This window comes from Phocoena phocoena, chromosome 11 (assembly GCF_963924675.1).
Source record: "Phocoena phocoena chromosome 11, mPhoPho1.1, whole genome shotgun sequence".
Taxonomy (NCBI): domain Eukaryota; kingdom Metazoa; phylum Chordata; class Mammalia; order Artiodactyla; family Phocoenidae; genus Phocoena; species Phocoena phocoena.
The window spans coordinates 95,812,983-95,835,930 of NC_089229.1; the positions used below are offsets into that span (position 1 = coordinate 95,812,983).

Here is a 22,948-nt window from a genome sequence, read left to right on the forward strand (position 1 = left end):
CCCACCTCAGTGTCCATAACCTCCCCATGTTCTTCCGGCTGGCAGAGTGATCAGTAACCCAGCTGGAAGCATTCAGTGCCTTCATCGGTTACCTGTCCCCGAGAAGAGACAGTGTCACGCAGGGCCTCACTCTCTTTCCTATTTCTACTTGTCTTCCTTTTCTCCGTATAGTTCTTCAGCACAAGGAATTTCCACTTTGGTGAAAGAAAAGAAAAGAAATTTGAGTGGCAGATCTTCACAGTAGAAATAAGAATGATAAAAGTATCATGTGAAAATATTTGGTAAAAATAATCTACAAATAAGCCATATTCAAAAGCAGTCCTGTTTTATATTCTAGTCTGTGATTCTTGGGAAAATTGAACTGAAATTTGATCCTGAAAGTGACTTTCCAGTTGCCCAAAGCAAAATGCCCATTATCTACGGGAACATTACATAGTCTAGGAAACTTCCAACATCCAGATGACGCAAGGCTGAAACAGGTTTTTCCAACCACCTCCTTTAACCAGAAATTCCAGAGTCACCATAACCGTGTCAGTAAACAAGCCCTAAGAGCAGTGATGGGCAGACATAGCCTTCTTTTGAGATCCTCTGTCCCCCATCCCTTTATCTCTGACCATAAGCATGAATTTTGAGTTTGAGATGACTTTTCGTCACTTCACTCTAAGGAGCCCATTGACACTCTGAACCAGATCTTCTCACAGGAGGCGAGGGCAAGTGGCCCTGGGCTGGGGGTATGTTACCATGTTCCTGCAGGCCAAGGAAGAAATGGGTAGACAGGAAACAGAGGCGATGAGCTAGACCACAACTCTGGGAGGTTGACTGCAAAAGGGCAGTAGCTGGAAGGAGCAGCACAGGGCCAAGGAGCAGGGGGGGGGGGGGGGGCTAGAGGGGTGGGGCTGTGCCTTTGGAAGGGGGCGGAGGGAATGTGCGGAGCGACCGAGTCATGCGTGGATCCGGCTTCATCAGTCACGAGCAGTCAGTACAGGTTAGATAACTGCTTTGATGTGTTTGAGGTCACTGTATTCGTAAAATGCAGACCATAAATGATTACTTACCTCATATCGTTGTGAGGACTCACTGGGGTAATGTGCCTACATTTCGTGTAAAACTCAATACATGACACATGGTAAGCCCTTGATAAAGGTTAGTTGCCAGCATTGATGATAATACTTGTTATTATTGGGAAGAAAAGACTGAGGAAGCTGGCAAGAAAGATCACAGACGAAGTTCCCACCTAAGAGTGGTTGGGGTAGATAGAATTCAGAGGATTGGGACCAAAGGGAAGGAGGGGAGGGTGTTTAAAGAGAAGGGAGGGACATCTTCCCCTGAGTCTGGAGAGAAGGAGAAAAGCTTGGATTTCAAGCAGAGCTTCTTCAGTTTTCCCGCGGACAGCTCCCTGAAGGCCAGGGTGGAAAACTAAACAAAGGTATCCTCTCCGGGGCTCAGGGACTCAGCCTAAAGCAGCTGTTGAAAGACAGAAGTGTCATTGAAGGCTCGTGTTGTATCTTTAAAATACAGGACAACTTGGCATTCCATTTTGTATAATGGATTTGTTTTACCAGTTAAATTACTTGAGAATTTTTCCTGCAGAACTTCTAGGAAAGTGGGCATGCCACACCTGTCTCCCAGCTCCTATCAGTTGCTTACGTTTAGACAATGAGACACGGACATTGGCGGCGATGTTCTAAATCAGAACTTGGGAGCTCTCTGCCACGCTCCTACGCAGTCCCAGCTTCTGAAGAAAGAAGCGTGTTCCACAGCTGAGGAATTGCCCACTCCTGTTTTCGATAACCTTTCCAAAGAGAATCAGTCGAGTTGACTGATTCCCTGGGCGTGGGCTGGGGTCCCTGCAGCCCTCTGTCTCATCCAGGTCCTCCTACACGGCCGTTCTTCCCGAGGGACAGCCCTCACCACCCATCTCACTGAGGAGAGGAAGGTTCTTTTCCTGAACTTGCTCACCCGCCTCCCAGGTTTCTCTGCCAGTCTCCTTGCCTCACCCTCCAGTCTCAGGGGAAGGGCCAGGGCTTCTTCCCTCTTTCTGCGGTAAACGCTTGTTGCTCTCCCACAGATACTGTCCTCGCCCACTATACTGCTTGTCTTCTTCCATAAAATACATATGGGAATGTCCCCGGTGGCGCAGTGGTTAAGAATCTGCCTGCCAATGTAGGGGACACGGGTTCGAGCCCTGGTCCGGGAAGATCCCACATGCCGCGGAGCAACTAAGCCCGTGCGCCACAACTACTGAGCCTGCGCTCTAGAGCCCGCGAGCCACAATTACTGAGCCCGCATGCCACAACTACTGCAGCCCGTGCGCCTAGAGCCCGTGCTCCACAACGAGAGAAGCCACCGCATTGAGAAGCCTGCACACCACAACGAAGAGCAGCCCCCACTCGCCACAACTAGAGAAAGCCCGCGCACAGCAACGAAGACCCAATGCAGCCAAAAACAAATAAATAAATTTATTTAAAAAAAAAAACAAAGCAGCATGCCATCTCCCAAGCATACACAAACAGAAAGAATCCAGAGACATCCCTCCCCAACAAAAAAAACCACATATGGATAGAACATCTCTGTCTTAGAAATGCTTCCCTTCACTCAGTGGCCACGCTCTCTGGCCAGAGTCTTTTACTGCCTACTGCCTCGCTTCCACATCCAGCCTGCATTTCCTCTTGGTCCAGCCCCCGCTTCTTAGCTGGCCCCCAGGTCCCAGCCCCGGTGTCCCTCGTGCTGCTCTGTTTCACGGTGACTAACGACCTCATTGTGAACGTCTTCCTCACGCTCCTTAGACTTCCGGCACATTCGATGTTTTTAAACTTTCCTACCGCAGAAGTCATCTTCCTTTCTCACATGGGTACTGTCCTCATTTACCTCTTGTTCTCTGTTTTATCTCCGTTTCTTTTGCTTGGCTCCCTTCAGTACAGGCATTTTCCAGGACCCAGCCCTCCCTTTGCGGCCTCTCCCTGTGAGAGTTTTATCTGGCTTCAGTTGTTGCCAGCAGAGCCAGCTGTCTCCTCTGATCTGTGTGTCTCTGGCAGTGGCACCACCTTCTGACATGGAACCTTGAGGCCAGTGGTCTTCCCATTGTGGTCCATGTACCCTAGGGGTACATGAAGACTTTCCAGGGGATACATGGGCACGGATGAGGGAATCCACTCTCAGATTCTAAGCTTCCATATGTATTCTTTTCTAAAATTGACGTGCTTGAGACAGTGTCTGCTCTGAAAGTTCTCTTACAGTCACTCTTCACCAGCCTTTAGAAAGGAGACTTGCCCAGTGGTCCAGTGGTTTAGACTCTGTGCTTCCACTGCAGGGGATGCAGGTTCGATCCCCGGTCGGGGAAGTTCTGCATGCCGCACGGCGTGGCAAAAAAAAAAAAAGGAGAAAGGCCCGGGGGTAAGGGGTGCCCCAGGGAAACATTTCACAGGAGCCACGAAAGTGAAGCAAAGAGGAGCAGCCCCTTATTTTATCCAGGAGACAAACTCATGACAACCTTCTGCCTTATTGTTCCATCTTAGAAGTAGAATTCAGAGACAAGGTGGTTGTCATGAGGAGAAGTATTAACTTGTTTATTTGAATTAAAAAATGAGGTTAGACCTCTTTTGACAGAAAGTGATCAAGCTGATTGGTTTGCCATTTAGATTACAAGGCAGACGTTTTCCATGTGTACTTAAAGCACACCTTCAATATACATGTTTAAAAACACATCATTTGCTGTTGTTTCAACTTACAGACACAGATGCAGAGAACGAACGTACAGATACCAAGGGGGAAGGTTGGGGGTGGGAGGAATTGGGAGATTGGGATTGACACGTATACACTATCGAGACCATGTATAAAATAGACAACTAATGAGAATTTACTGCATAGCGCAGGGAACTCTACTCAATGCTCTGTGGTGACCTAAATGGGAAGGAAATCCAAATAAGAGGGGGTATGTGTACATGTACTGCTGATTCACTTTGCAGTACAGTAGAAACTAACACAACATTGTAAAGCAACTGTACTCCAATAAAAATTAATTAAAAGCAAAAAAAACATATAAACGTTAGATGGCAACTTACAAATGTGAGAAGGCATCTATATCTTTTCAGAATTCTTTCAGGGGCTATTCCATCGAAAAAGTTTGAAGGGGCTTCCCTGGTGGCACAGTGGTTGAGAGTCCGCCTGCCGATGCAGGGGACACGGGTTCGTGCCCCGGTCCGGGAGGATCCCACATGCCGCGGAGCGGCTGGGCCCGTGAGCCATGGCCACTGAGCCTGCGCGTCCGGAGCCTGTGCTCCGCAACGGGAGAGGCCACAACAGTGAGAGGCCCGCGTACCGCAAAAAAAAAATTAAAAGTTTGAAGACCATTGTAGGGGCTTAGCCACCTTTAATTTATCCCTTTCCATCATAACCCCTGTTCCAGTCATTCCTCTTGATTTTTTTTCCTATTAGATCAATTTCAGACTCTGCCTGGTTTTCCAAACCTTCCTGTCCCTTCTTGTGGTCAAGCCGGTCTTGTGAAGTGACTGTTCCATGCTGTTTCCTACCACCGTGTCTTTAGTACATAATTCTCCTGCCCATTCCTTATTTCTTCTCTTTTCATCCTGACTGCTGTGTTCATTATCGACCTCTCCTCTAACCTCTACAACGTTGGCTATTCCATGCAATTAGCATTTATAGAACATCGTTGCTTGATTTTCTTTTCTCTCTAAAAAGCTCCTTAAGAGTCTAAAAGCATCTCTTACACTCTACCATATTCTCCTTTTGCCTAATGCATTGCTGACCACATAATGGATGCTCTATAAATATTTTATTGACTGCCTAGAATACAGTATTTGTTCATTCATTCTTTTATTCTTTCCTCCATTCAACAAATATTTTTGAGACCTTTTTTGTACCAGGAAAAGACCGTTTCTGTACCAGGAAAAGATCTTTTTTGCACAAGGCACTTGTGGTACAGCAGGGGAAAAAAAGAGACAAAAATCCTTGCCTTCAAAGACTGATAAATAAGTAGAATACATTGTATGTGAAAGAGTAATAAGTGTTGAGGGGAAATAGAAAAATGAAGTAAGAAAGAAGAACAGGAAGTGTGTGTTGGTGGCATAGAGGGTGGGATGAGTGTGTGCAGTAGATGCTATGAAGGCCTCACTGATAAGATGACATTTTAGTAAAAATCTGAAGGGCTGGAGGGACTTGAGCTTATCTGTGAAAGAACATCCCAGGCAAGGAACCTATGAATGCGAAGGCTCTAAGGTTGCACCTGCTGGCATTCCAGGAAGGGCAGCCGAGAGTAAGAGATGAGTCAGAGAAAGGTGGGGTAGTGATGAACAGATCAGTCTGGTAGGTTCTGGTTGGACTTCGGCTTTTGCTGAGTGAGACTGAAGGCCTATGGGGCGATTAGTCAGGAGGCGACTGTAATAGTACAGGCCAGAGGGACTTCCCTGGTGGCACAGTGGTTAAGAATCCGTCTGCCAATGCAGGGGACACGGGTTCGAGCCCTGGTCCAGGAAGATCCCACATGCCGCGGAGCAACTAAGCCCGTGCGCCACAACTGCTGAGCCTATGCTCTAGAGCCCGTGAGCCACAACTACTGGGCCCACGTGCCACAGTTGCTGAAACCCGTGTGCCTAGAGCCCGTGCTCCGCAACAAAAGAAGCCACTGCAAGGAGAAGCCCACGCACCACAATGAAGAGTAGCCCCTCTGCTCGCCGCAACTAGAGAAAGCCCGCATGCAGCAACAAAGACCCAACGCAGCCAAAAATAAATAAAAATTTCATAAAATACTATAGAAAAATTTTTAAATGGTACAGGCCAGAGATGGCATTGACCTGGACCAGGGGAAGAAGTGGTCAAATTCCGGGTTCACTTTGAAGGTAGAACAGACAGAGTTTGCTGACAGACTGGTTGCAGGGGGAGGGTGGGGTTCAGGAAGGATGAGAAGGTCGCAGAGCTTCAGCCTCGAGTGAGCAGAAAAGTGAGTTGGCGTTTGCTGAAATGAGGAAGCCAGGGGAGGAGCAGGCTTTGTGAGAGAGATGTGTCAGCAGTTCAGTTTGACACCTGTTAAATTTGAGATATCCGTTAGGCGTGCACCCAGTCCACGTTGTACACGAGTGTGAAGAACAAATTTGGGAGCCATCAGCAAACAGATGGTATTTAAAGCCATGTGGCTGGAGGAGATCGCCGGGCACTTCTCTGTTAAAGCAGAGGTTGAAGCAGTCTCACAGTTATTGAGTATCTAATATGTACCAGGCTTAATATATGAACCCAAACCTAGATACTCACTTTACTGATGAAACTGAGGACCAAAAAAAATTAACTCATCAACCAGCCTGAGGGAGCAGCTAGTAAGTAGCAGAACCAGGATTCAAACTGAGATCTGTCTCAACTCCAGAGTTCGTGTTCTTCTAACCATACAGCGCCTTAATTTAATAGTACGTTGCGTTTTAGAAAAAATGCTCTTGGCAAACCATAATCAGTATCCTTATAAAATAAATATGCTGTGACTCTTCTTTTGAAATGAAGATGGGAAGGAAATCCCTTAGTCATTTGTCACATGGAATGGAGATTAGATTCAGAAGCCCTGATACCCACTTTCACCGCAATTTCTCAGTTAAGGCCTGCTTTACAAACTCCCTGTAACTTTATGTGAATATGTGTGTGTGTGTGTGTGTGTGTGTGTAATTTTTGTGACCACTTACAATATTTTAGGCTGTGCTAACTACTTTATATGCATTATCTCCTTTAGTCCTTACAACAACTCATTGAGGCAGGTACTGTCCCCATTTTACAGATGAGGAAACTGACGCTCAACATCAAATGGCTATTAAGTGTCAGTTACTGTTGGTCAACCAATCAAAACCTGAAGTACACAGTATAGTATGCTATGGGAGATCCAAAGGTATAGGAGGACTTTAGGAAAAGAGATTGTGAACATGTTAATTTTAAGATAAAACAAGAATGTAAGGAATGGGAATTTGTTGTATACAATGATTTGCCAAATGAGAGTCTTCGCCCTAAGTGCCATGTATTTAAGGGATGAGTCCATAACGCACAGGGCCATGAGTTCATCATGGTCTGCGGTAGCCTTAAAGGAGGAGACACTTGAACTGGGTTTCCGAGAATGGGTAGGACTCTACTGGGTAGAGGAGTGGTTGGAGAAGGTGTCCCACCCAAAGGCATTGGCACAAGCGAAGGTCTAGAGATGAAAGACATAAGATATATTTGAGCAAAAACTAGCATATCAGTCACCTGGAGCAGGGAGATAAGAGGCTTTAACTGGAAATGTAGTTTAGAAGATAGGCCTTGAATCTTCGGCTTGGGAACTGGTGCTGTGTTGAGTAGTCAGCTGGAGTCGCTGATGTTTTCTGAGCAGGGGTTACAGGAAGAGCCCTCTGGTGGAGGATTGTTGGAGGATGAGGCTGCAGGCAGAGGTGAGGTCACGGCAAGAGTTGAAGGGGGAGTGCTTGAGGGCCTTCACTGCAGATGTAGCACAGGAAAGGAGGGGGTGTGACGGTGGCGAGAAACGCTGGAAAGGAGGAATCAACAGGATTTGGTGGCTATAGGTATAGGGAACCAAGGAGAGGGAAGAGGCAAAGACAACTTCAAGCCTTTGAATGTAGTTGTGTGGCCTGGAGAACGGTAACGCCATTAACAAACAAAAGAAGCCAAGAGAAGACTGATTCGGGGGAAAGTCCATGTTGTGGTCACACAGAGTTTGAGATGGTATGTGATATCAAACTGAAAATGCCCAGCCATGAAGTAGGAAACGTGGAACTGAAACTTGAGAAGTCAGGATTAAAGATGTGGACCTGTCTTTGGCGTAAAGATCACATTAAGTTACATGAGAGTGGATGGAGTTTCCAGAGGACAGTATAGCAAGAATAGCAGGGCTTCCCTGGTGGCGCAGTGGTTGAGAGTCCGCCTGCCGATGCAGGGGACGCGGGATCGTGCCCCGGTCCGGGAAGATCCCACATGCCGCGGAGCGGCTGGGCCCGTGAGCCATGGCCACAGAACCTGCGCGTCCGGAGCCTGTGCTCCGCAACGAGAGAGGCCATGGCGGTGAGAGGCCCACGTGCCGCAAAAAAAAAAAAAAATAGCAGAGGACCAGGGCTGACTCCTGGAGGTCAGCTGTATTCAGAAGCCAGAGAAAAGCCTTGGGTGAAAGAGACAGAGAAAGAGAGGTTGGCGCGATCTACTTGAATTGCGTCACCACCCTTGGCCAAGGCAAAGCTCAAAGCAAGCACAATGAGTGAAAAGTAAACATTTAGGAACTTTTGTAGCCACTCCATAGTGCCACATCATCCAAGACCATGACTTTGTATTTTACAAAAGTATTGGTCCACAACGCATGGGAAATTTTGAAAACTGGTCTATACCACTGACCAAGAAGGGCTAGTCAGAAGGATAAAAGAGCCAAGAGGTCCACTCGTAAGTATATACCCGAGAGAACTGAAAACATACACCACACCAAAAGTTGTACAGGAATGTCCATAGCAGCCTTATTCTTAATACCCCAAAAGTGGAAACAACCCAGATGTCCATCAACTGATGATTGGGTAAATGAAGTATGGTCTGTCTAAACAAAAGAATATTATTCAGCCATAAAAAATAACGACATACTAGGGCTTCCCTGGTGGCGCAGTGGTTAAGAATCTGCCTACCAATGCAGGGAATGCGGGTTCAAGCCCTGGTCCGGGAAGATCCTACATGCCACGGAGCAACTAAGCCCACGAGCCACAACTACTGAGCCCGCATGCCCCAACTACTGAAGCCCACGCACCTAGAGCCCGTGCTCTGCAACAAGAGAAGCTACCGCAATGAGAAGCCCGCACACCGCAACAAAGAGTAGCCCCCACTTGCCACAACTAGAGAAAGCCCGCGCACGGCAATGAAGACCCAACACAGCCAAAAATAAATAAAAAAATAAATTAAATTTAAAAAAAAAGAACGCCAGCAAATCCTGACACCAAGAAGATAAATGGTTGATACACTGTTGTGTGAAAAAACTAGGATACATGAGTACACAGGTTGTGATCATAAGTTTAAAAAAAAAGTTATGGGAAAAAAGACTAAAAGGACATAAGCTAATATATAACATGATTATCCATTTACTTATTCACTTAAATAATTGAGCACTTTATGGATGACACTTATCTAAGCCTTGCAGAGTTAACCAAACTCACAACTATATCGCCAATGATAAACTAACTGCAACTTATGAGTGAAAAGTAAGGGGAATTCCCAGGGGGTCCAGTGGTTAGGACTCCAGGCTTTCACTGCCGAGGGCACAGTTTTGATCCCTGGTCAGGGAACTAAGATTCCCACAAGCCATGTGGCCAAAAAAAGAAAAAAAAAGTAAGAATTGCAGCAGCTGTAAACCATGAACAACTCAGAACACTGATTATGCAATGATAGACTGGGTAAAGTGTCCTTCCAAAAAACAGTGGGGATCCCAACTCTTCGCACACACGCTACTGCAGTAGGAAGGTTGCCAAGTACATCAGCCAGACTTCTTGATGGAACACTGAATGTGGGTCTGTAGTAAAACCAGGGAACATGCTAATTTTTGTTTAGGAATAATGAATGTTGTTGGCCCTTTTTAATTCAGTAAGCAACCCTTGGCCGTGCGTCATCAGTTCATGGCCCATCAGGAGATCCCCTGTAGTTGAGTCAAGCCCCGGGACCATACTCTAAATCACGGCTTGAGAAGACATTTTCCCAGTATACCTAGTTGGATTTATAACTTGGTCGATGCCCATTATGTAAGGAGTATCTACATGTGTCCTGTACCTGCTATGCGACTGTATAGGCCGTCAGCAACCCCAGTTTGTAGCCGGGAATAATTTATATTTATCCTCTTAACAATCTGACTGAGGGACTTCCCCAGTGGTCCAGTGGTTAGGACTCCACGCTTCCACTGCAGGGGGCGTGGGTTCGATCCCTGGTCAGGGAACTAAGATCCCACATGCCAGGCGGCCAAAAAAAAAAAAGAAAGAAAGAAAAAAGAAAAAATAATCCGACTGGGGCTTCCCTGGTGGCTCAGGGGTTGAGAGTCCACCTGCCGATGCAGGGGACACGGGTTCGTGCCCCGATCCGGGAAGATCCCACGTGCCGCAGAGTGGCTGGGCCCGTGAGCCGTGGCCGCTGAGCCTGCGTGTCAGGAGCCTGTGCTCCACAGCGGGAGAGGCCACAACAGGGAGAGGCCTGCGTACCGCCAAAAAAAAACAAAAAACAAAAAAAAACAAAAAAGAATAATAATAATACGACTGATAATACTCTGCTGGTGATGAAATTATTATAGGTCATAAAGGTGTAAAATGGTGTTTCTGGGCACCCTGAATCCCTTGTATCATTTAAGGAAAATGCAAGAGAAAATACCTAGCAATATTTAATAAGCCAAAAATGAAACCCAGTCTTCAGACCCAGTTTGTATTGCCTCAATATAAAATACCTTCAGTTTTAAATTTGTATTTACAAAGAGACTTCTTTTGATAATTGGGGATGCTGTTACTGTCTTTGTCGACATCCATATAATGCATGTTTTTTCCTCTCTGGGCTGAGTTTCATGCCAGATCAACTTCCAAAACAAACCTGGGAGGACGCCAGGCACGAGTAACCCTATTCTGCTCTTCTCCCCCTCCAGGTTACCCCTTGGCTTTGTTTTACCGGCATTACCTTTTCTACAAGGACAGCTACCTCATCCATCTCTTCCACACCTTCACAGGCCTCTCAATTGCGTATTATAACTTTGGTGAGTGAACTGAGATTACAGGGAACCTTGGAAGGAACAGACCTGAACAAAATTTCCTGGAGAGAATTTGATGGAGAGGGAAGTTGTGATGCTCTGGTAGCAGAGGGTTTGTATGGGCAGGGACACAAGCTTAACTTCTCCCTTCACATACATTCCCCTCCCCGGTAAAAGCATGTTGAGAATGGGTACCCTTACCAGACACTATCAACAGAGAAGCACCAGTTTGTCTCTGCTGTGGCTGGAACCAGCCGACGGACCCAAGCAGTCCCCTCAGGAGCATCCCGTAGGCCCGAAGTTCAGAAATACAGCAACTCCCTAGCAGTCCTTTCTGTTTATAGAGTTAATTTCCTTCCCTTCCTCCAAAACATGAGGCTATTAAAAAAGAAGAAAAATCCTAATACCAAAGGTTTTTTTATATGTATACTCTTTGTGTTTAGAAGTCTCAGGAAGGGTGGGAATGCAGAAAAAAAACAGGTAAAACTTTGCTCTCTCCTCTGCATCCAGGAATCCAGCTCTACCACTCCCTGCTATGCGTCGTGCTTCAGTTCCTCATCCTCCGGCTGATGGGCCGCACCATCACTGCCATCTTCACTACCTTTTGCTTCCAGATGGTAAACGTCTTTCCCTGGCAGCTCAGGTCACAGCTGACAGCAGTTGGGGGCGGGGAGGATGGGGACTGTGGTGTAGAGGAAGCCGTGGACTGGGAGATCCAGTTTCTAATCCTTTCTCCCCACGACACTTGGCAGTGTGGCTCTGGGTCACTTGCCAGAAGCCCCAGGTGTTTCATCTGCAGGCTGCAGTGACGATGCTTCACCCGCCTCAAGGACAGGGTGCCGGCAGTCCTTTGTGCATAGGACTGTGCCATTGGGGTTCTTTGAGTCTGACCAGATTAGCCCAGCTGTCCATGAGGGGAGTCACTTAAAGGCAAGGCAGAAAATCCACGTAGAATGAGCCACAGAGTATAAGCGTTGAGGACGTCTCTTCCCCTTTACAGGTTCAGTTTCTAGACCAGGAGAAAGGAAAAGTGAAAAGAATACATTGGATTCCAGAGCAGGGAGAAAATAAATCAGAGCAATGGTAGAATAAATATTTGCCCCTCTCCCAGGCCTACCTTCTTGCCGGATACTATTACACAGCCACTGGCAACTACGATATCAAGTGGACAATGCCACATTGTGTCCTGACCTTGAAGCTGATCGGTGAGTGGTGGGGCCCTGCCTTCCCCGTTGACACCCAGGCTCCTCTCTTCAGACCGTAGGCTTACCCCGGGCCCTGCCCTGTGCGCTCCTGGCCATGTCCCATGTCTCCTCCCTCCTCTCCACCCACACCTTCTCTCTCTGCGCAGGTCTCGTCATCGACTACTATGACGGAGGGAAAGATCAAGTAAGTACCCCTCCCTCCGCGGAGATGTGGAGGAGTTTAACCAGAGGGAAGGAGGACGGCTGTTGTTATCCCCACGCCCTCATGCCCGCCCGTGTGATCGCCATTTCCGGCCCGCACTGATCAAGGACCGACGAATCTAATTGCCCGGGTCCAGCTCTAGCTCAGAATCCAGAGATCAGGGCCAGCAAGGCACTGGGAAGAGCAGCAGCCGGCCTAGGCCGAGCCTGTCATCCCCTCAGAGAGGCTCTATTTGAAGAGCCTGGATCAGTGGGGACAAGGGTGGGGAGCCCTCAGACTGGCTCTTGGGGTCCTGAACCATTCGTTCTCTTCTCGGCATAGAAATCCCTGTCCTCTGAGCAACAGAAATACGCCATACGGGGCGTCCCTTCCCTGCTGGAGGTTGCTGGCTTCTCCTACTTCTATGGGGCCTTCTTGGTGGGGCCCCAGTTCTCAATGAACCACTACATGAAGCTGGTGCAGGGACAGCTGACTGACCTACCAGGCAAGATACCAAACAGGTAACGGCCCCCTTCAGTCAGGGCGTCTGCGGGCGTTGCCCGACAAAAAGCCACTTCTGAAGTGACTTCCTGCAGGCCGGCCGGCTGCATTCTCTGGCCTGGCCCTGGCTCACGGCCTGTGACGGGCGCTCCGTGCCGGCTCACTGCAGGAAGGGGGCCCTTTTCAGCTTGGGTCACTTCCCGCCATCCCTCCCGACCCTGTAGTACAAACAATAAAAATTCACTTTTATGCCATAGGATTTTGCCTGCACCAGTCACGTCCCTGCCTTTAACACTCACTTTCCCAGTTTAAAAAATACTGTTAAATATATCAAAATCTATATATATATAAATATATCTTACAGTAGAAGATTGATAAGTTACCAGGAAAATCCCTTTGTGGAGAACTTGTCCAGCCTGCGTTTGAACATTGATCCAGCCAGGAGAGGAGGGAGCAAGATCCAAAACCGGTCCTTCCCCGTCTCTGCATCGGGCTTTCAGTCCCGATGTAGCCCAAGCACATGGGGGAGCCTTCGAGGTCCACGGGACCCCCGAGGGCGAGCACCCCAGATTCCCCGGCCCGCCCCCCCGTTGCCCACCCCCACCGCAGAACTCGCAGGGTCTGCACGCTCCATCCTTATGTCCGGCCCTAAGGCTGCGCTCGCTCTGGGAAGCTGCTCCCTCGTGAAGGTCGGAGGGTGAAGGGAGGGGCCTCCGCCCGTGGTGACCCTGCTTGTTCCTTTCCAGCGCCGTACCTGCTCTCAAGCGCCTGAGTCTGGGCCTTGTCTACCTAGTGGGCTACACCCTGCTCAGCCAGCACATCACAGAAGACTATCTCCTCACTGACGACTACGAAGTGAGTGCTTCCTGAACGGCAGCAGTGCGACTGCGCCAGAGATAGACAGTGGCCAGGCCAGGAGCCCGTAGATAGCCGAGAAGTGGGTAACGCCACCTACAAACGCGTGTTGGTTTTGCTCTAGATCTGAGAGTTGGTGTCAATGCCAGCCGGGCCGGGACCCGTTCATCAGCCAGCACTGAACGACCTTCGCGGGCACAGGGCTGTGCCAGGTGCACTTCAGCACCCCTGACCTTCCCCCAGCAGCTTGAGCTCGCCCTCTTACAGCCAGGCGGCTCGAGCCCCCTCTGGCCCAGGCAGACCAGGGCTCTAGGAGCTCAGGACCCAGGGAGGGGGAGTGCTGGCTCAGGCTCCGTCCCGGCTCTGGGGAGGTTGGTCTCCTTCAGCTGACGTCGAACGTGGATGTGAAAGTCCTCCAGCACTAGTGTCCCAGGTGCCCGGCTCTGTAGGAAAGGAGTTGAGGACAGTACTGTCTGAGGGCCTCTCTGAGGGGGCTCCCTGCTGGGTCCCCTTGGCCTGTTGCAGAGCAGTTAGGCAGACCGTCGGGGCGACACAGGGTAGTAGTCAGCCACACGTGTGAGAACGGGGAGCACGGGGGCCCCTCCTGGCCTGGCGGTGTCCCTAATGCTCATGCCTTCTCTCCTGTCAAGAACCGCAGCTTCTGGTTCCGCTGCCTGTACATGCTGGTCTGGGGCAAGGTTGTGCTGTACAAATACGTAGCCTGTTGGCTGGTCACGGTAAGGAGAGAGGGCCCAGGGGCGCAGCGAGACGAGCTGCAGGCTGGGCACGGCGCAGAGCTGCGGGGTCGCTTACGCCGTGGCTCCCTCAGGAAGGCGTGTGCATCCTGACGGGGCTGGGCTTCCACGGCCTTGACGAGCTCGGGAGGGCCAAGTGGGACACCTGCGCCAACATGAAGGTGTGGCTCTTTGAGACAGACCCCCGCTTCACGGGCACCATCGCCTCTTTCAACATCAACACCAACGCCTGGGTGGCCCGGTAAGCGCCCAGCCGGGGAGGTCGCACGTCACTTCCTCCAGCTTTCCCCACTTCGGGGGGCCCCCCCGTCAGTCACTCTCACACCCCCAGCCACACCCACTTTTGTCCCCAACCCAACCCCCCCAAACCATCCCTTTTTTTTTTTTTGGCTGCGTTGGGTCTTCGTTGCTGCGCGCGGGCTTTCTTCAGTTGTGGCGAGCGGGGGCTACTCTTCGTTGTGGTGCGCGGGCTTCTCACTGCGGTGGCTTCTCCTGTTGCGGAGCACAGGCACTAGGCGCGCGGGCTTTGGTAGCTGTGACACCTGGGCTCAATAGTTGTGGCTCACGGGCTGTAGAGCTCAGGCTCAGTAGTTGTGGCGCATGGGCCTAGTTGCTCGGCAGCATGTGGGATCTTCCCGGACCAGGGCTGGAACCCGTGTCCCCTGCATTGGCAGGCGGATTCTTAACCACTGTACCACAGGGAAGTCCCATCCCTATCATTTTTGAAAGACAGAAACAAGGCATACATGGCCTTAAGTGCTGGGTTTTCACCCCACTTCTGCTGCCGGCCTTATGTTCACAAACACTTCCTCAGTCCCACGAGTGGGGGCGCTGTCAGCAGTGTGGGTGCAGGGCCTGCCCCGCTTACCGCTGCAGCCTCAGCACCAGGCGGCTGGCAGGCCCTCCGTCGTTACCCGTTGTACCAGGCGGGGCCCCAGCTGAGCCTTACGTCTATTTTCTGTCTAAACCGGGACTCGTCAGCTTCACTGCCTTTCATTCTAAAGTGATCGGAGGGGCTTCCCTGGTGGCGCAGTGGTTAAGAATCCGCCTGCCAGTGCAGGGGACACGGGTTCCAGCCCTGGTCCGGGAAGATCCCACATGCCGTAGAGCAACTAAGCCCGCGCACCTAGAGCCCATGCTCCGCAACAAGCCACTGCAATGAGAAGCCCGCGCACCGCAAGGAAGAGTAGCCCCCGCTCGCCACAACTAGAGAAAGCCCGTGCGGAGCAACGAAGACCCAGTGCAGCCATAAATAAATAAAGTGATCGGAGGGCACTGCCTCCCCTCCCCCAGGGGGCCCTGTGGGAGCAGCCGCCACCCCTGCACCCCTAAGGGCTCCAAGAACCCAGAGGCAGGATGGATCTGAGTCTCATCCTTTCTCACCCTTCTCTCTAGTTACTTCTTCAAACGACTCAAGTTCCTTGGAAATAAACAACTATCCCAGGGCCTCTCATTGCTATTCTTGTCCCTCTGGCACGGCCTCCACTCAGGGTACCTGGTCTGCTTTCAGATGGAATTCCTCATTGTTATTGTGGAAAGACAGGTAAACCTTAAGGGTGGTGGATGAAAGGGGCCTGAGAAGGGGTAAGGCGCTGAGCCCTCTCCCCTTCCTCCACAGGCTGCCAGCCTGATTCAAGACAGCCCAGCCCTGAGCAGCCTGGCCTCCATCAGGGTCCTGCAGCCCCTGTACTACCTGGTGCAGCAGACCATCCACTGGCTCTTCATGGGTTACTCGATGACTGCCTTCTGCCTCTTCACGTGGGACAAGTGGCTGAAGGTACACGAGGGCCTGCCTGCCAGGAGGGGAGGGAGCCACTGAAACCTCAGGCAGTGGGACTGAGTCCAGGCCCTCTGTCTACCGCGGTGGCCTGTATCCCTCCACAGGTGTATAAATCCGTCTATTTCCTTGGCCACGTCTTCTTCTTGAGTCTACTATTCACATTGCCTTATGTTCGCAAAGCAGTGGTGCCGAGGAAAGAGAAGTTAAAGAAAATGGAATAATCTATTTCCCTGGTAAGATCCCTCCAGCTGAGCTGAAACTACCAGGTTACAGAAGAGAGCAACAGACTGGGGGGGGGGGGTAGTACTGGAGATGCGGGGGGGAACCTCACGGGGCCTGCCTTCCAGGAAGCACAGCATGGGGCACTGACTACCCTGAGGCGCGCCCGGAGGGAGCTGGAAGGGCTGCAGACCGGGGACTAGGAGGGCGAGACCGACCTGCCTGCCCGCCTTCTCCCCTTGCAGGTGGCCCAGAGCAGGACTGGTGCAGAAACGACTCGCCTCCCTTTCCACAGCACTCCTTCGTCCCAGAGCACAGAGAACCAGAAGCCAGGGTGCGGGAAGACGGGGCTCCCCCAGCTGTGCCTCTGCTGCCGGCCACACCTCCATCTGGGGCCAAAGGGGAGACTCTCGCGGGAGGAGTAGAGGGGCCCGTTGTCTCCCCTCTGGGCTCCCCCATGCACGTTGCCTTATCTCTCCCCCTCTAGCCAGGAATCTGTTGTGGTTTTCTTCTGCCAATTTATTATGATTGTATATGTGCCGCTACCTCCGCCCCCCCATGGGGGGAGGGGAGGGGCACAGCCCCACCTGCTCCACTTTTCTACCTAGGATTGTACCAGATAAAGTCACTTCAGTGTGTTGTTTTTCACTTCTAGCGCTCCTGACTGCCTTCTTTCAGACACAGCCCTCCACATCTGCCATGGCTGAAATAATCAGGGCTCCCTCCTTTAGGGCACAGAGCCCACCCGCGAAGCCCAGGGCCAAACTGCAAACACTGTAACCTCACGTGTCTTCCTGAGGTCTGAGGGGTTACGCCAGGTCACACCATCAGCGGCTGCTGAGCTTAGGAATCCCCACAGGACAACTAGGTTTGCAAGAACAATGTTTATAAGATAAACAATAGCAGGTGCACAGCCCGGACCCGCGCGAACCCGGTCTCGGTGCAGGAAGGGGGTCTGCGGCGGTCAGCTGAGCACCAGGGCGGGGAAGCAATGTCCACAGTCTCTGTGTCAGGGCAGGGTGCTTCTGTCAGATGACGCCCCACGCTTCTTCAAAGGCTGTGGTGAGCTTTGCACAGGTGAGGGCAGCAGAGAGGGGGTAGTTGCTGATGGACACCATCTTCTCTGTGTACTCCACATCCAGCTGGGGAGAGAGCAGTCAGTCAGCCGGCTCTGTCACTCCGTCACAGGTTCAGCCCTTGTCTAGGGCAGGAAAACTACCATTTCCCAGTGCTGTTTAATACCAGTGTGAGCAAAGGACGGAGACGGCCCTGGCTTTGACCATGCCACATATGCCAGCATTCCTCAAAGGATGCGCCCTGGGGGCAGGAAATGGAAGCCTCATCTGTCCCCAACTTATAAGGACAAGGATCATCAAAACAATAAGTGCTCCTGGGATTCTGTCCTGAGCTTCAGCTCCGGGAAGAATCTCAGAGCTGAGCCCAGGCCTTACCCTGCCGTGGGCAAAGGCCCCCACCACAAAGACAACAGGGTCGCCACTGGGCACCAGCTCCCGCACATCGCCGACGACCGGGGCGGAAAAAGAAGTGCCGATTTTCATACACCCAACTGGGAAGTGATGTGACACTGGATTCTTAATCACCTAAAGAAAAACAGAAAAATCAGCCCCAGACACATTCCCAGAGCACTACCTCCAACTAGTAGCTGTCAACACCTCACCTTCAAGAGCTTCTGGGGGCCATCAGCTGCTCGAACGCTGAGTTTGTGTAAAAGCTGAACTAGGGCAGAAAAAAGAGTTCAGAGCTAGCCAGAGAGCCTGCCTCTTATGCCCAGTAATTTAACCAGGAAAAACCTCAGGTGAGGTGAGCTCCACATGCCCTGCGTGTCTACACGACTGAAACGTCATGACCAAGCAGCTGTCGAGCACATCACTGGTTGTGTGGTGACAGGCCCCCTCCCTGCTCCTCAGCCAGGAACCCACGCGGGCTGTACCCACTGTGCGTGGGAAGAAAGCGCAGACCCCCTGTTCTGGAATCAGCCACGTGTGCCCCTCCCCCACTTAAAAATTCCACACTTAATTTATCCCTTTGCCTCTCCCTTCATCACTACTGCCAAGTTTAAGTCCTAAGCCTTCTCTCTCACCCATGAGGCCACAGAAGCGGTCAAAGGTTCTGGGAATTCGAGTCTGGGGGTTCACTTCAATCAGCACATTCTTCTGTGTGTGGATATAAACCTGCAGCAAGCCAGCCCGGTTCAGGGGACTGTCCATCAGCATCAGTAAACTCTGAGGGAGGCGGAGACCAAGGCCCGGTTAAGACTGAAGAGAAGTCGCATGCATCTGCCTTACCTTCCGTACAGAGGCACGGGGGCCTGAGCCCTGTCCCTGGACTTACCTGGTGAGCTATGTCTGGCCTCACTTCCCCAGGGTCCCGTCCGTTCTTCAAGAGCACGGACTTGTGCTTGTCACAGTTGAGCAGCTCATACGTCTTCCCCACCTGACGAACGGAACAAGGTCAAGAGCAACATAAGCTGCTTTTACCTGGAACAGCGGTTCTCAGAGGTGGTCCCCAACCAGCAACATCTGGAAACCTGTTAGACAGTCACATTCTCAGGTCCACTCCAGACCTACTAAATCAGACACACGGTGTGCGGCCCTGGAAACCGTCCAGGGGATTACTGTGTGGCCACGTCCTCCCCCCGCCACCCCATCCCATAAATGGTCTTGGAGGGAAAAGGGAGGAAGAGTGCAGCCTGTGATTCCACAGGATCTAAACTGGATTGAATTTTTTTTAATTTATTTGTTTATTTTTGGCTGCGCTGGGTCTTTGTTGCTGCGCTCAGGTGTTCTGTAGTTGCAGCGAGCGGGGGCTGCTCTTCATTGCAGTGTGCCGGCTTCTCATTGCGGTGGCTTCTCGTTGCAGAGCGTAGGCTCTAGGCGCGCGGGCTTCAGTAGTTGTGGCTCGCGGGCTCTGGAGCGCAGGCTCAGTAGTTGTGGTGCACGGGCTTAGTTGCTCCGTGGCACATGGGATCTTCCCGGACCAGGGCTCGATCCCGTGTCCCCTGCATTGGCAGGCGGATTCTTAACCACTGTGCCACCGGGGAAGTCCCTAAACTGGATTTAATTTTAAAACCTATGGGTATTAGGCAAAGCCAGTGAGGGATTCTGGAACCAGGCAGAAGTGAGGTTAATGAGCAAGACCGAATGCTTGTTTATCACAAAAGCATTATGTAGACACTGGGCAAAACATACGCGGTCACTACCCTCAGGTTGCTTATAACAAACATGCACAAAGAGCTGCAAATCAGAGCAGGAAGAAATGTGAAAATTCTAATGAGGCAAGAGGTAGTTTAATCAAGGAACGTTCTCATAAGTAAAACAAAGAGGGGTGGTTCCAATTTTAAGACATGTGAGCAACCGCTAAAAGAAACAACTGCAAATCAGAGCTCTGAGGAGCATTATAGGGTGGTCAATAAAAAGTTTAAAAACATACCAGTAGGGCTTCCCTGGTGGCGCAGTGGTTGAGAATCCTCCTGCTAATGCAGGCGACACAGGTTCGAGCCCTGGTCTGGGAGGATCCCACATGCCGCGGACCAACTGGGCCCGTGAGCCACAACTACTGAGCCTGTGGGTCTGGAGCCTGTGCTCCGCAACAAGAGGCCGCGACAGTGAGAGGCTCGTGCACCGCGATGAAGAGTGGCCCCCGCTCGCTGCAACTGGAGAAAGCCCTCGCACAGAAACGAAGACACAATACAGCCAAAGATAAATAAATAAATTTATTTTTAAAAAAATGTAGCTTTCCAAGTACTCTATTAAAAGACTTTAAAAAAATAAATTAATAAAAACATACCAGTAAGTACAAACACAGGTTTCGAAAAGGCCAAGTTTTTATGTATCAACACAACATTTGTATGTCCGGCAACATCTTGAGATATAACTCCAAAAAGTTTGGGGGAAGAGGCACATAGATTTTGAAATTAACTGAGTAACTGAAATAACAAGAATGTCACAGAGAGTAAAGCAAAGGACCAAGAACTAAGTCCATGGGACACTCTTAGTTACAGAAGAAAAAGAACCTCTTGAATAGAAGAATCTAGTTTTGACCCATTAGTAAGTTATAACCAGGGTTTTCGTTCTCTTAATGGAACAGAATAGAAAACATCAGAGTACTTCAAGTATAGTCATGGTAAGTAAAGGCTTATGGAACTTTCGGCTTCATATAATTGAGTGCGCATACTGGCTCACGATGTAATTTTTTTTACTGTGGGCTGTGGTTAATAAGCTTGAAAACCACTAATTAGAATAATCAGAGAATGAATACCATGTGTATTCTGTAATAAGCACTGGAGATACAAGAATTTTTAAAACCTTATTCTCTGTCCTCATTATAGCCTTCTAGTGGAAGAGACAAGCTAAACAAGCACATGAGTATTTAACGCGAATTGTGATAAACATTACCAAGGAAAACTAAACGGTTCACTAAAGAATTATGAGGACCTGATTTATACCTTGAAGGGAGTCATTTCTATGGGAAAGTAACATTTAACCTAATAACTGAAGAATGAGTAGCCTAATAGGCTCAATAATTGTTAAATGAATAAACATTAAGTAGGAATTAATAAAGCAAAGAGTCGAGTAAAGGGTGCTTGCAGTTAAACAACATTATCTGCAATGACCTTAAGGTATAAGAGAACGTAGTGCTTTCAAAGAGCTTAAAGAAGGGCAGTGAGGCTGGAGTACAAAGAATAAATGGAGGGACTTCCCTGGTGGTGCAGTGGATAAGACCCTGTGCTCCCAACACAGGGGGCCCAGTTTCGATCCCTGGTCAGGGAACTAGATCCCATATGCATGCTGCAACTAAGAGTTCACATGCCACAACTAAGGAGCCAGCGAGCCACAACTAAGGAGCCCTGGAGCCGCAACTAAGGAGCCCGCCTGCCCCAGCTAAGACCCAGCAAAACCAAATTAATTAATTAATTTTTTAAAAGGAGGGGATATACGTATACATATAGCTGATTCACTTCATTGTACAGCAGAAACTAACACATTGTAAAGCAATCACACTCTAATAAAAAATAAACAATTTTTAAAAATTGAAAAAGAATAAATGGAGAGTGCAGGCTCAGATGAGGCTTGCAGAAGCAAGAGGTATCAGCACAAGGAAGACAAAAGCTAACAGTATGGAAGATTTCAACCAGCTATGGAGTCCATCACCCTTGGAGTACCATTCATGACAACTGGCCTAATTTATGCCAGAGCATGCTCTAGGAACTTTAATTTGCCCACAACCTTTTCAACTTCCTAATAAGTAACCTGAATCAAGAATAATAATAACAACTATTTCCAAGTCTCCTTTAATCCTTCCAACAGCCCAGTAAAATAGGTACTACTGTCATCCCCACAGATATGAAGAAATGAAGTGGTTAAGTGATGCTCAGAATTAATAGCCTGGGAAGACAGCAGCAATGAAGTGGGAGATGAATATATGAACCTATAATTAGGTTAGAAATATCAATTATAGAAGAAAATGAAAGGAAACCTGATTAGCTGGTCATTTAAAAAAAGAAAAAAGTTTTCTAAACTGCAAGCTTAATAAAGTGCCATAGTGGTTGAGGAAGAAAAGCTGGAAATGAATTGCACTCAGATTACTATGGCAATGTACTACTTTTAAAGCACTTTCATTACAATCCCCCTGCAAAGTATTAACTCCCGCTTTACAAACTAAGGACAAACTTGTTTTCTCAAAATCACACACTTGAAATAAGTGTAAGAGCCAAGATTAAAATCCGGGTCTGGCTTCTAAACCAGTGCTACTTCTTCTGGCCCTACTCACTGAACAAGTTTAGTTCTAAACAGTATGAGAAACAATATCAGAAAGAATGAGAACACTGCACAAATTTTTAAGACGGGGAACTGCCGGATTTGTTCGGGAGAAGAGCCAAATGATAAGTAAAAATAAAGATGTGAAAGTATTAATGATAATCTGGTCCAGGCAGTGTTTTGAAATGTACAATAATATAAAGAAGAGTGACAGACACCTTTCAACGTATTAAAACATTAAGTCCTTACAAATAAAAGGGTGGGAAGACTGAGCTGCAGTAACTACCTTTCTCCTCTACCTAGTAAGCTTGTCTTGGGATGAAGCGGGACGACGCGATGGACGAAACCCCTTCCCCTTAGACGACTCTGGGGTTGGGGATGGGGTTAGGGTTACCATAGAATCCTAGTAAATCAATCGGAAGCAAGCATGTGACGGCTGCAATGGGATTCAAGGGCAAAGAAAACGAGCACTGCCGACCCGTGTTAAAGGAAGAGACAGTCGATTAGGCCACTCTTTCTCCAAAGCATGTTTCACCTGTCTCCGCTTTCTCCATCCACTTTGAGCCCATCACCCTCACCCAACCTGGTCCCATCCTATCGATCTACTAGCTCTTCACCCCCTAGTCCGAAACTACCTTGACTGTCTCCAGACTGGCCCCTTCCAGCACCACAATGAGCCTACGGCCTCCGATCTTGCTTCCCACCCCGAGTCGGGGCCGCTTGGGCGTCGCAACATCCCAGTCCTCTTCCTGCTCCGCGGCGCGCCGCTCACGAGGTTGTAATCCACCACCGGGCGCTGCCATCTTGCAACCGGACCGGAAATTGTGTAACGTCCTTAAACTAAGGCCTCGCTCTCGCCCCAATTGCAAGCTTCCTTCCGTCTGCCATTTTGAAAGTGGGCTCTCGGAAATGGCGACGGCTGGCTGCAGATGCTCCCGAAGCCGCTCTG

The 22,948-nt window shown here is 49.6% G+C and overlaps 2 protein-coding genes across 3 annotated transcripts in view; one reads left to right on the top strand and one right to left on the bottom strand.

Moving 5' to 3' along the window:
- Positions 1-17,131, top strand: part of LPCAT3 (lysophosphatidylcholine acyltransferase 3) — a 30,125-nt gene extending 12,994 nt beyond the window's left edge. Inside the window, exons 2-13 of the mRNA XM_065886742.1 lie at positions 10,625-10,732; positions 11,237-11,343; positions 11,838-11,931; positions 12,078-12,115; positions 12,455-12,633; positions 13,360-13,468; positions 14,119-14,205; positions 14,298-14,464; positions 15,619-15,766; positions 15,842-16,000; positions 16,108-16,236; positions 16,468-17,131. Of these exons, the coding sequence (XP_065742814.1) occupies positions 10,625-10,732; positions 11,237-11,343; positions 11,838-11,931; positions 12,078-12,115; positions 12,455-12,633; positions 13,360-13,468; positions 14,119-14,205; positions 14,298-14,464; positions 15,619-15,766; positions 15,842-16,000; positions 16,108-16,224 (1,313 nt within the window). The 3' untranslated portion in view covers positions 16,225-16,236; positions 16,468-17,131. The remainder of the gene's footprint in view (positions 1-10,624; positions 10,733-11,236; positions 11,344-11,837; positions 11,932-12,077; positions 12,116-12,454; positions 12,634-13,359; positions 13,469-14,118; positions 14,206-14,297; positions 14,465-15,618; positions 15,767-15,841; positions 16,001-16,107; positions 16,237-16,467) is intronic.
- Positions 17,096-22,914, bottom strand: EMG1 (EMG1 N1-specific pseudouridine methyltransferase). Of its 2 annotated transcripts, XM_065886743.1 has the most exons (6): positions 22,635-22,914; positions 18,575-18,676; positions 18,324-18,465; positions 17,901-17,959; positions 17,674-17,823; positions 17,096-17,364 (listed from the first exon to the last, which is right to left on the bottom strand). In XM_065886743.1, exons 1-6 carry the CDS (start codon positions 22,800-22,802, stop codon positions 17,251-17,253), a joined length of 735 nt encoding a protein of 244 aa, XP_065742815.1. In that variant the 5' UTR covers positions 22,803-22,914; the 3' UTR covers positions 17,096-17,250. The 2 variants fall into 2 exon arrangements, with proteins under 2 accessions (XP_065742815.1, XP_065742816.1); XM_065886744.1 differs by lacking the exon at positions 17,674-17,823 and having other exon boundaries at positions 17,251-17,364; positions 22,635-22,802.
- Positions 22,915-22,948: the final 34 nt, after the last annotated feature.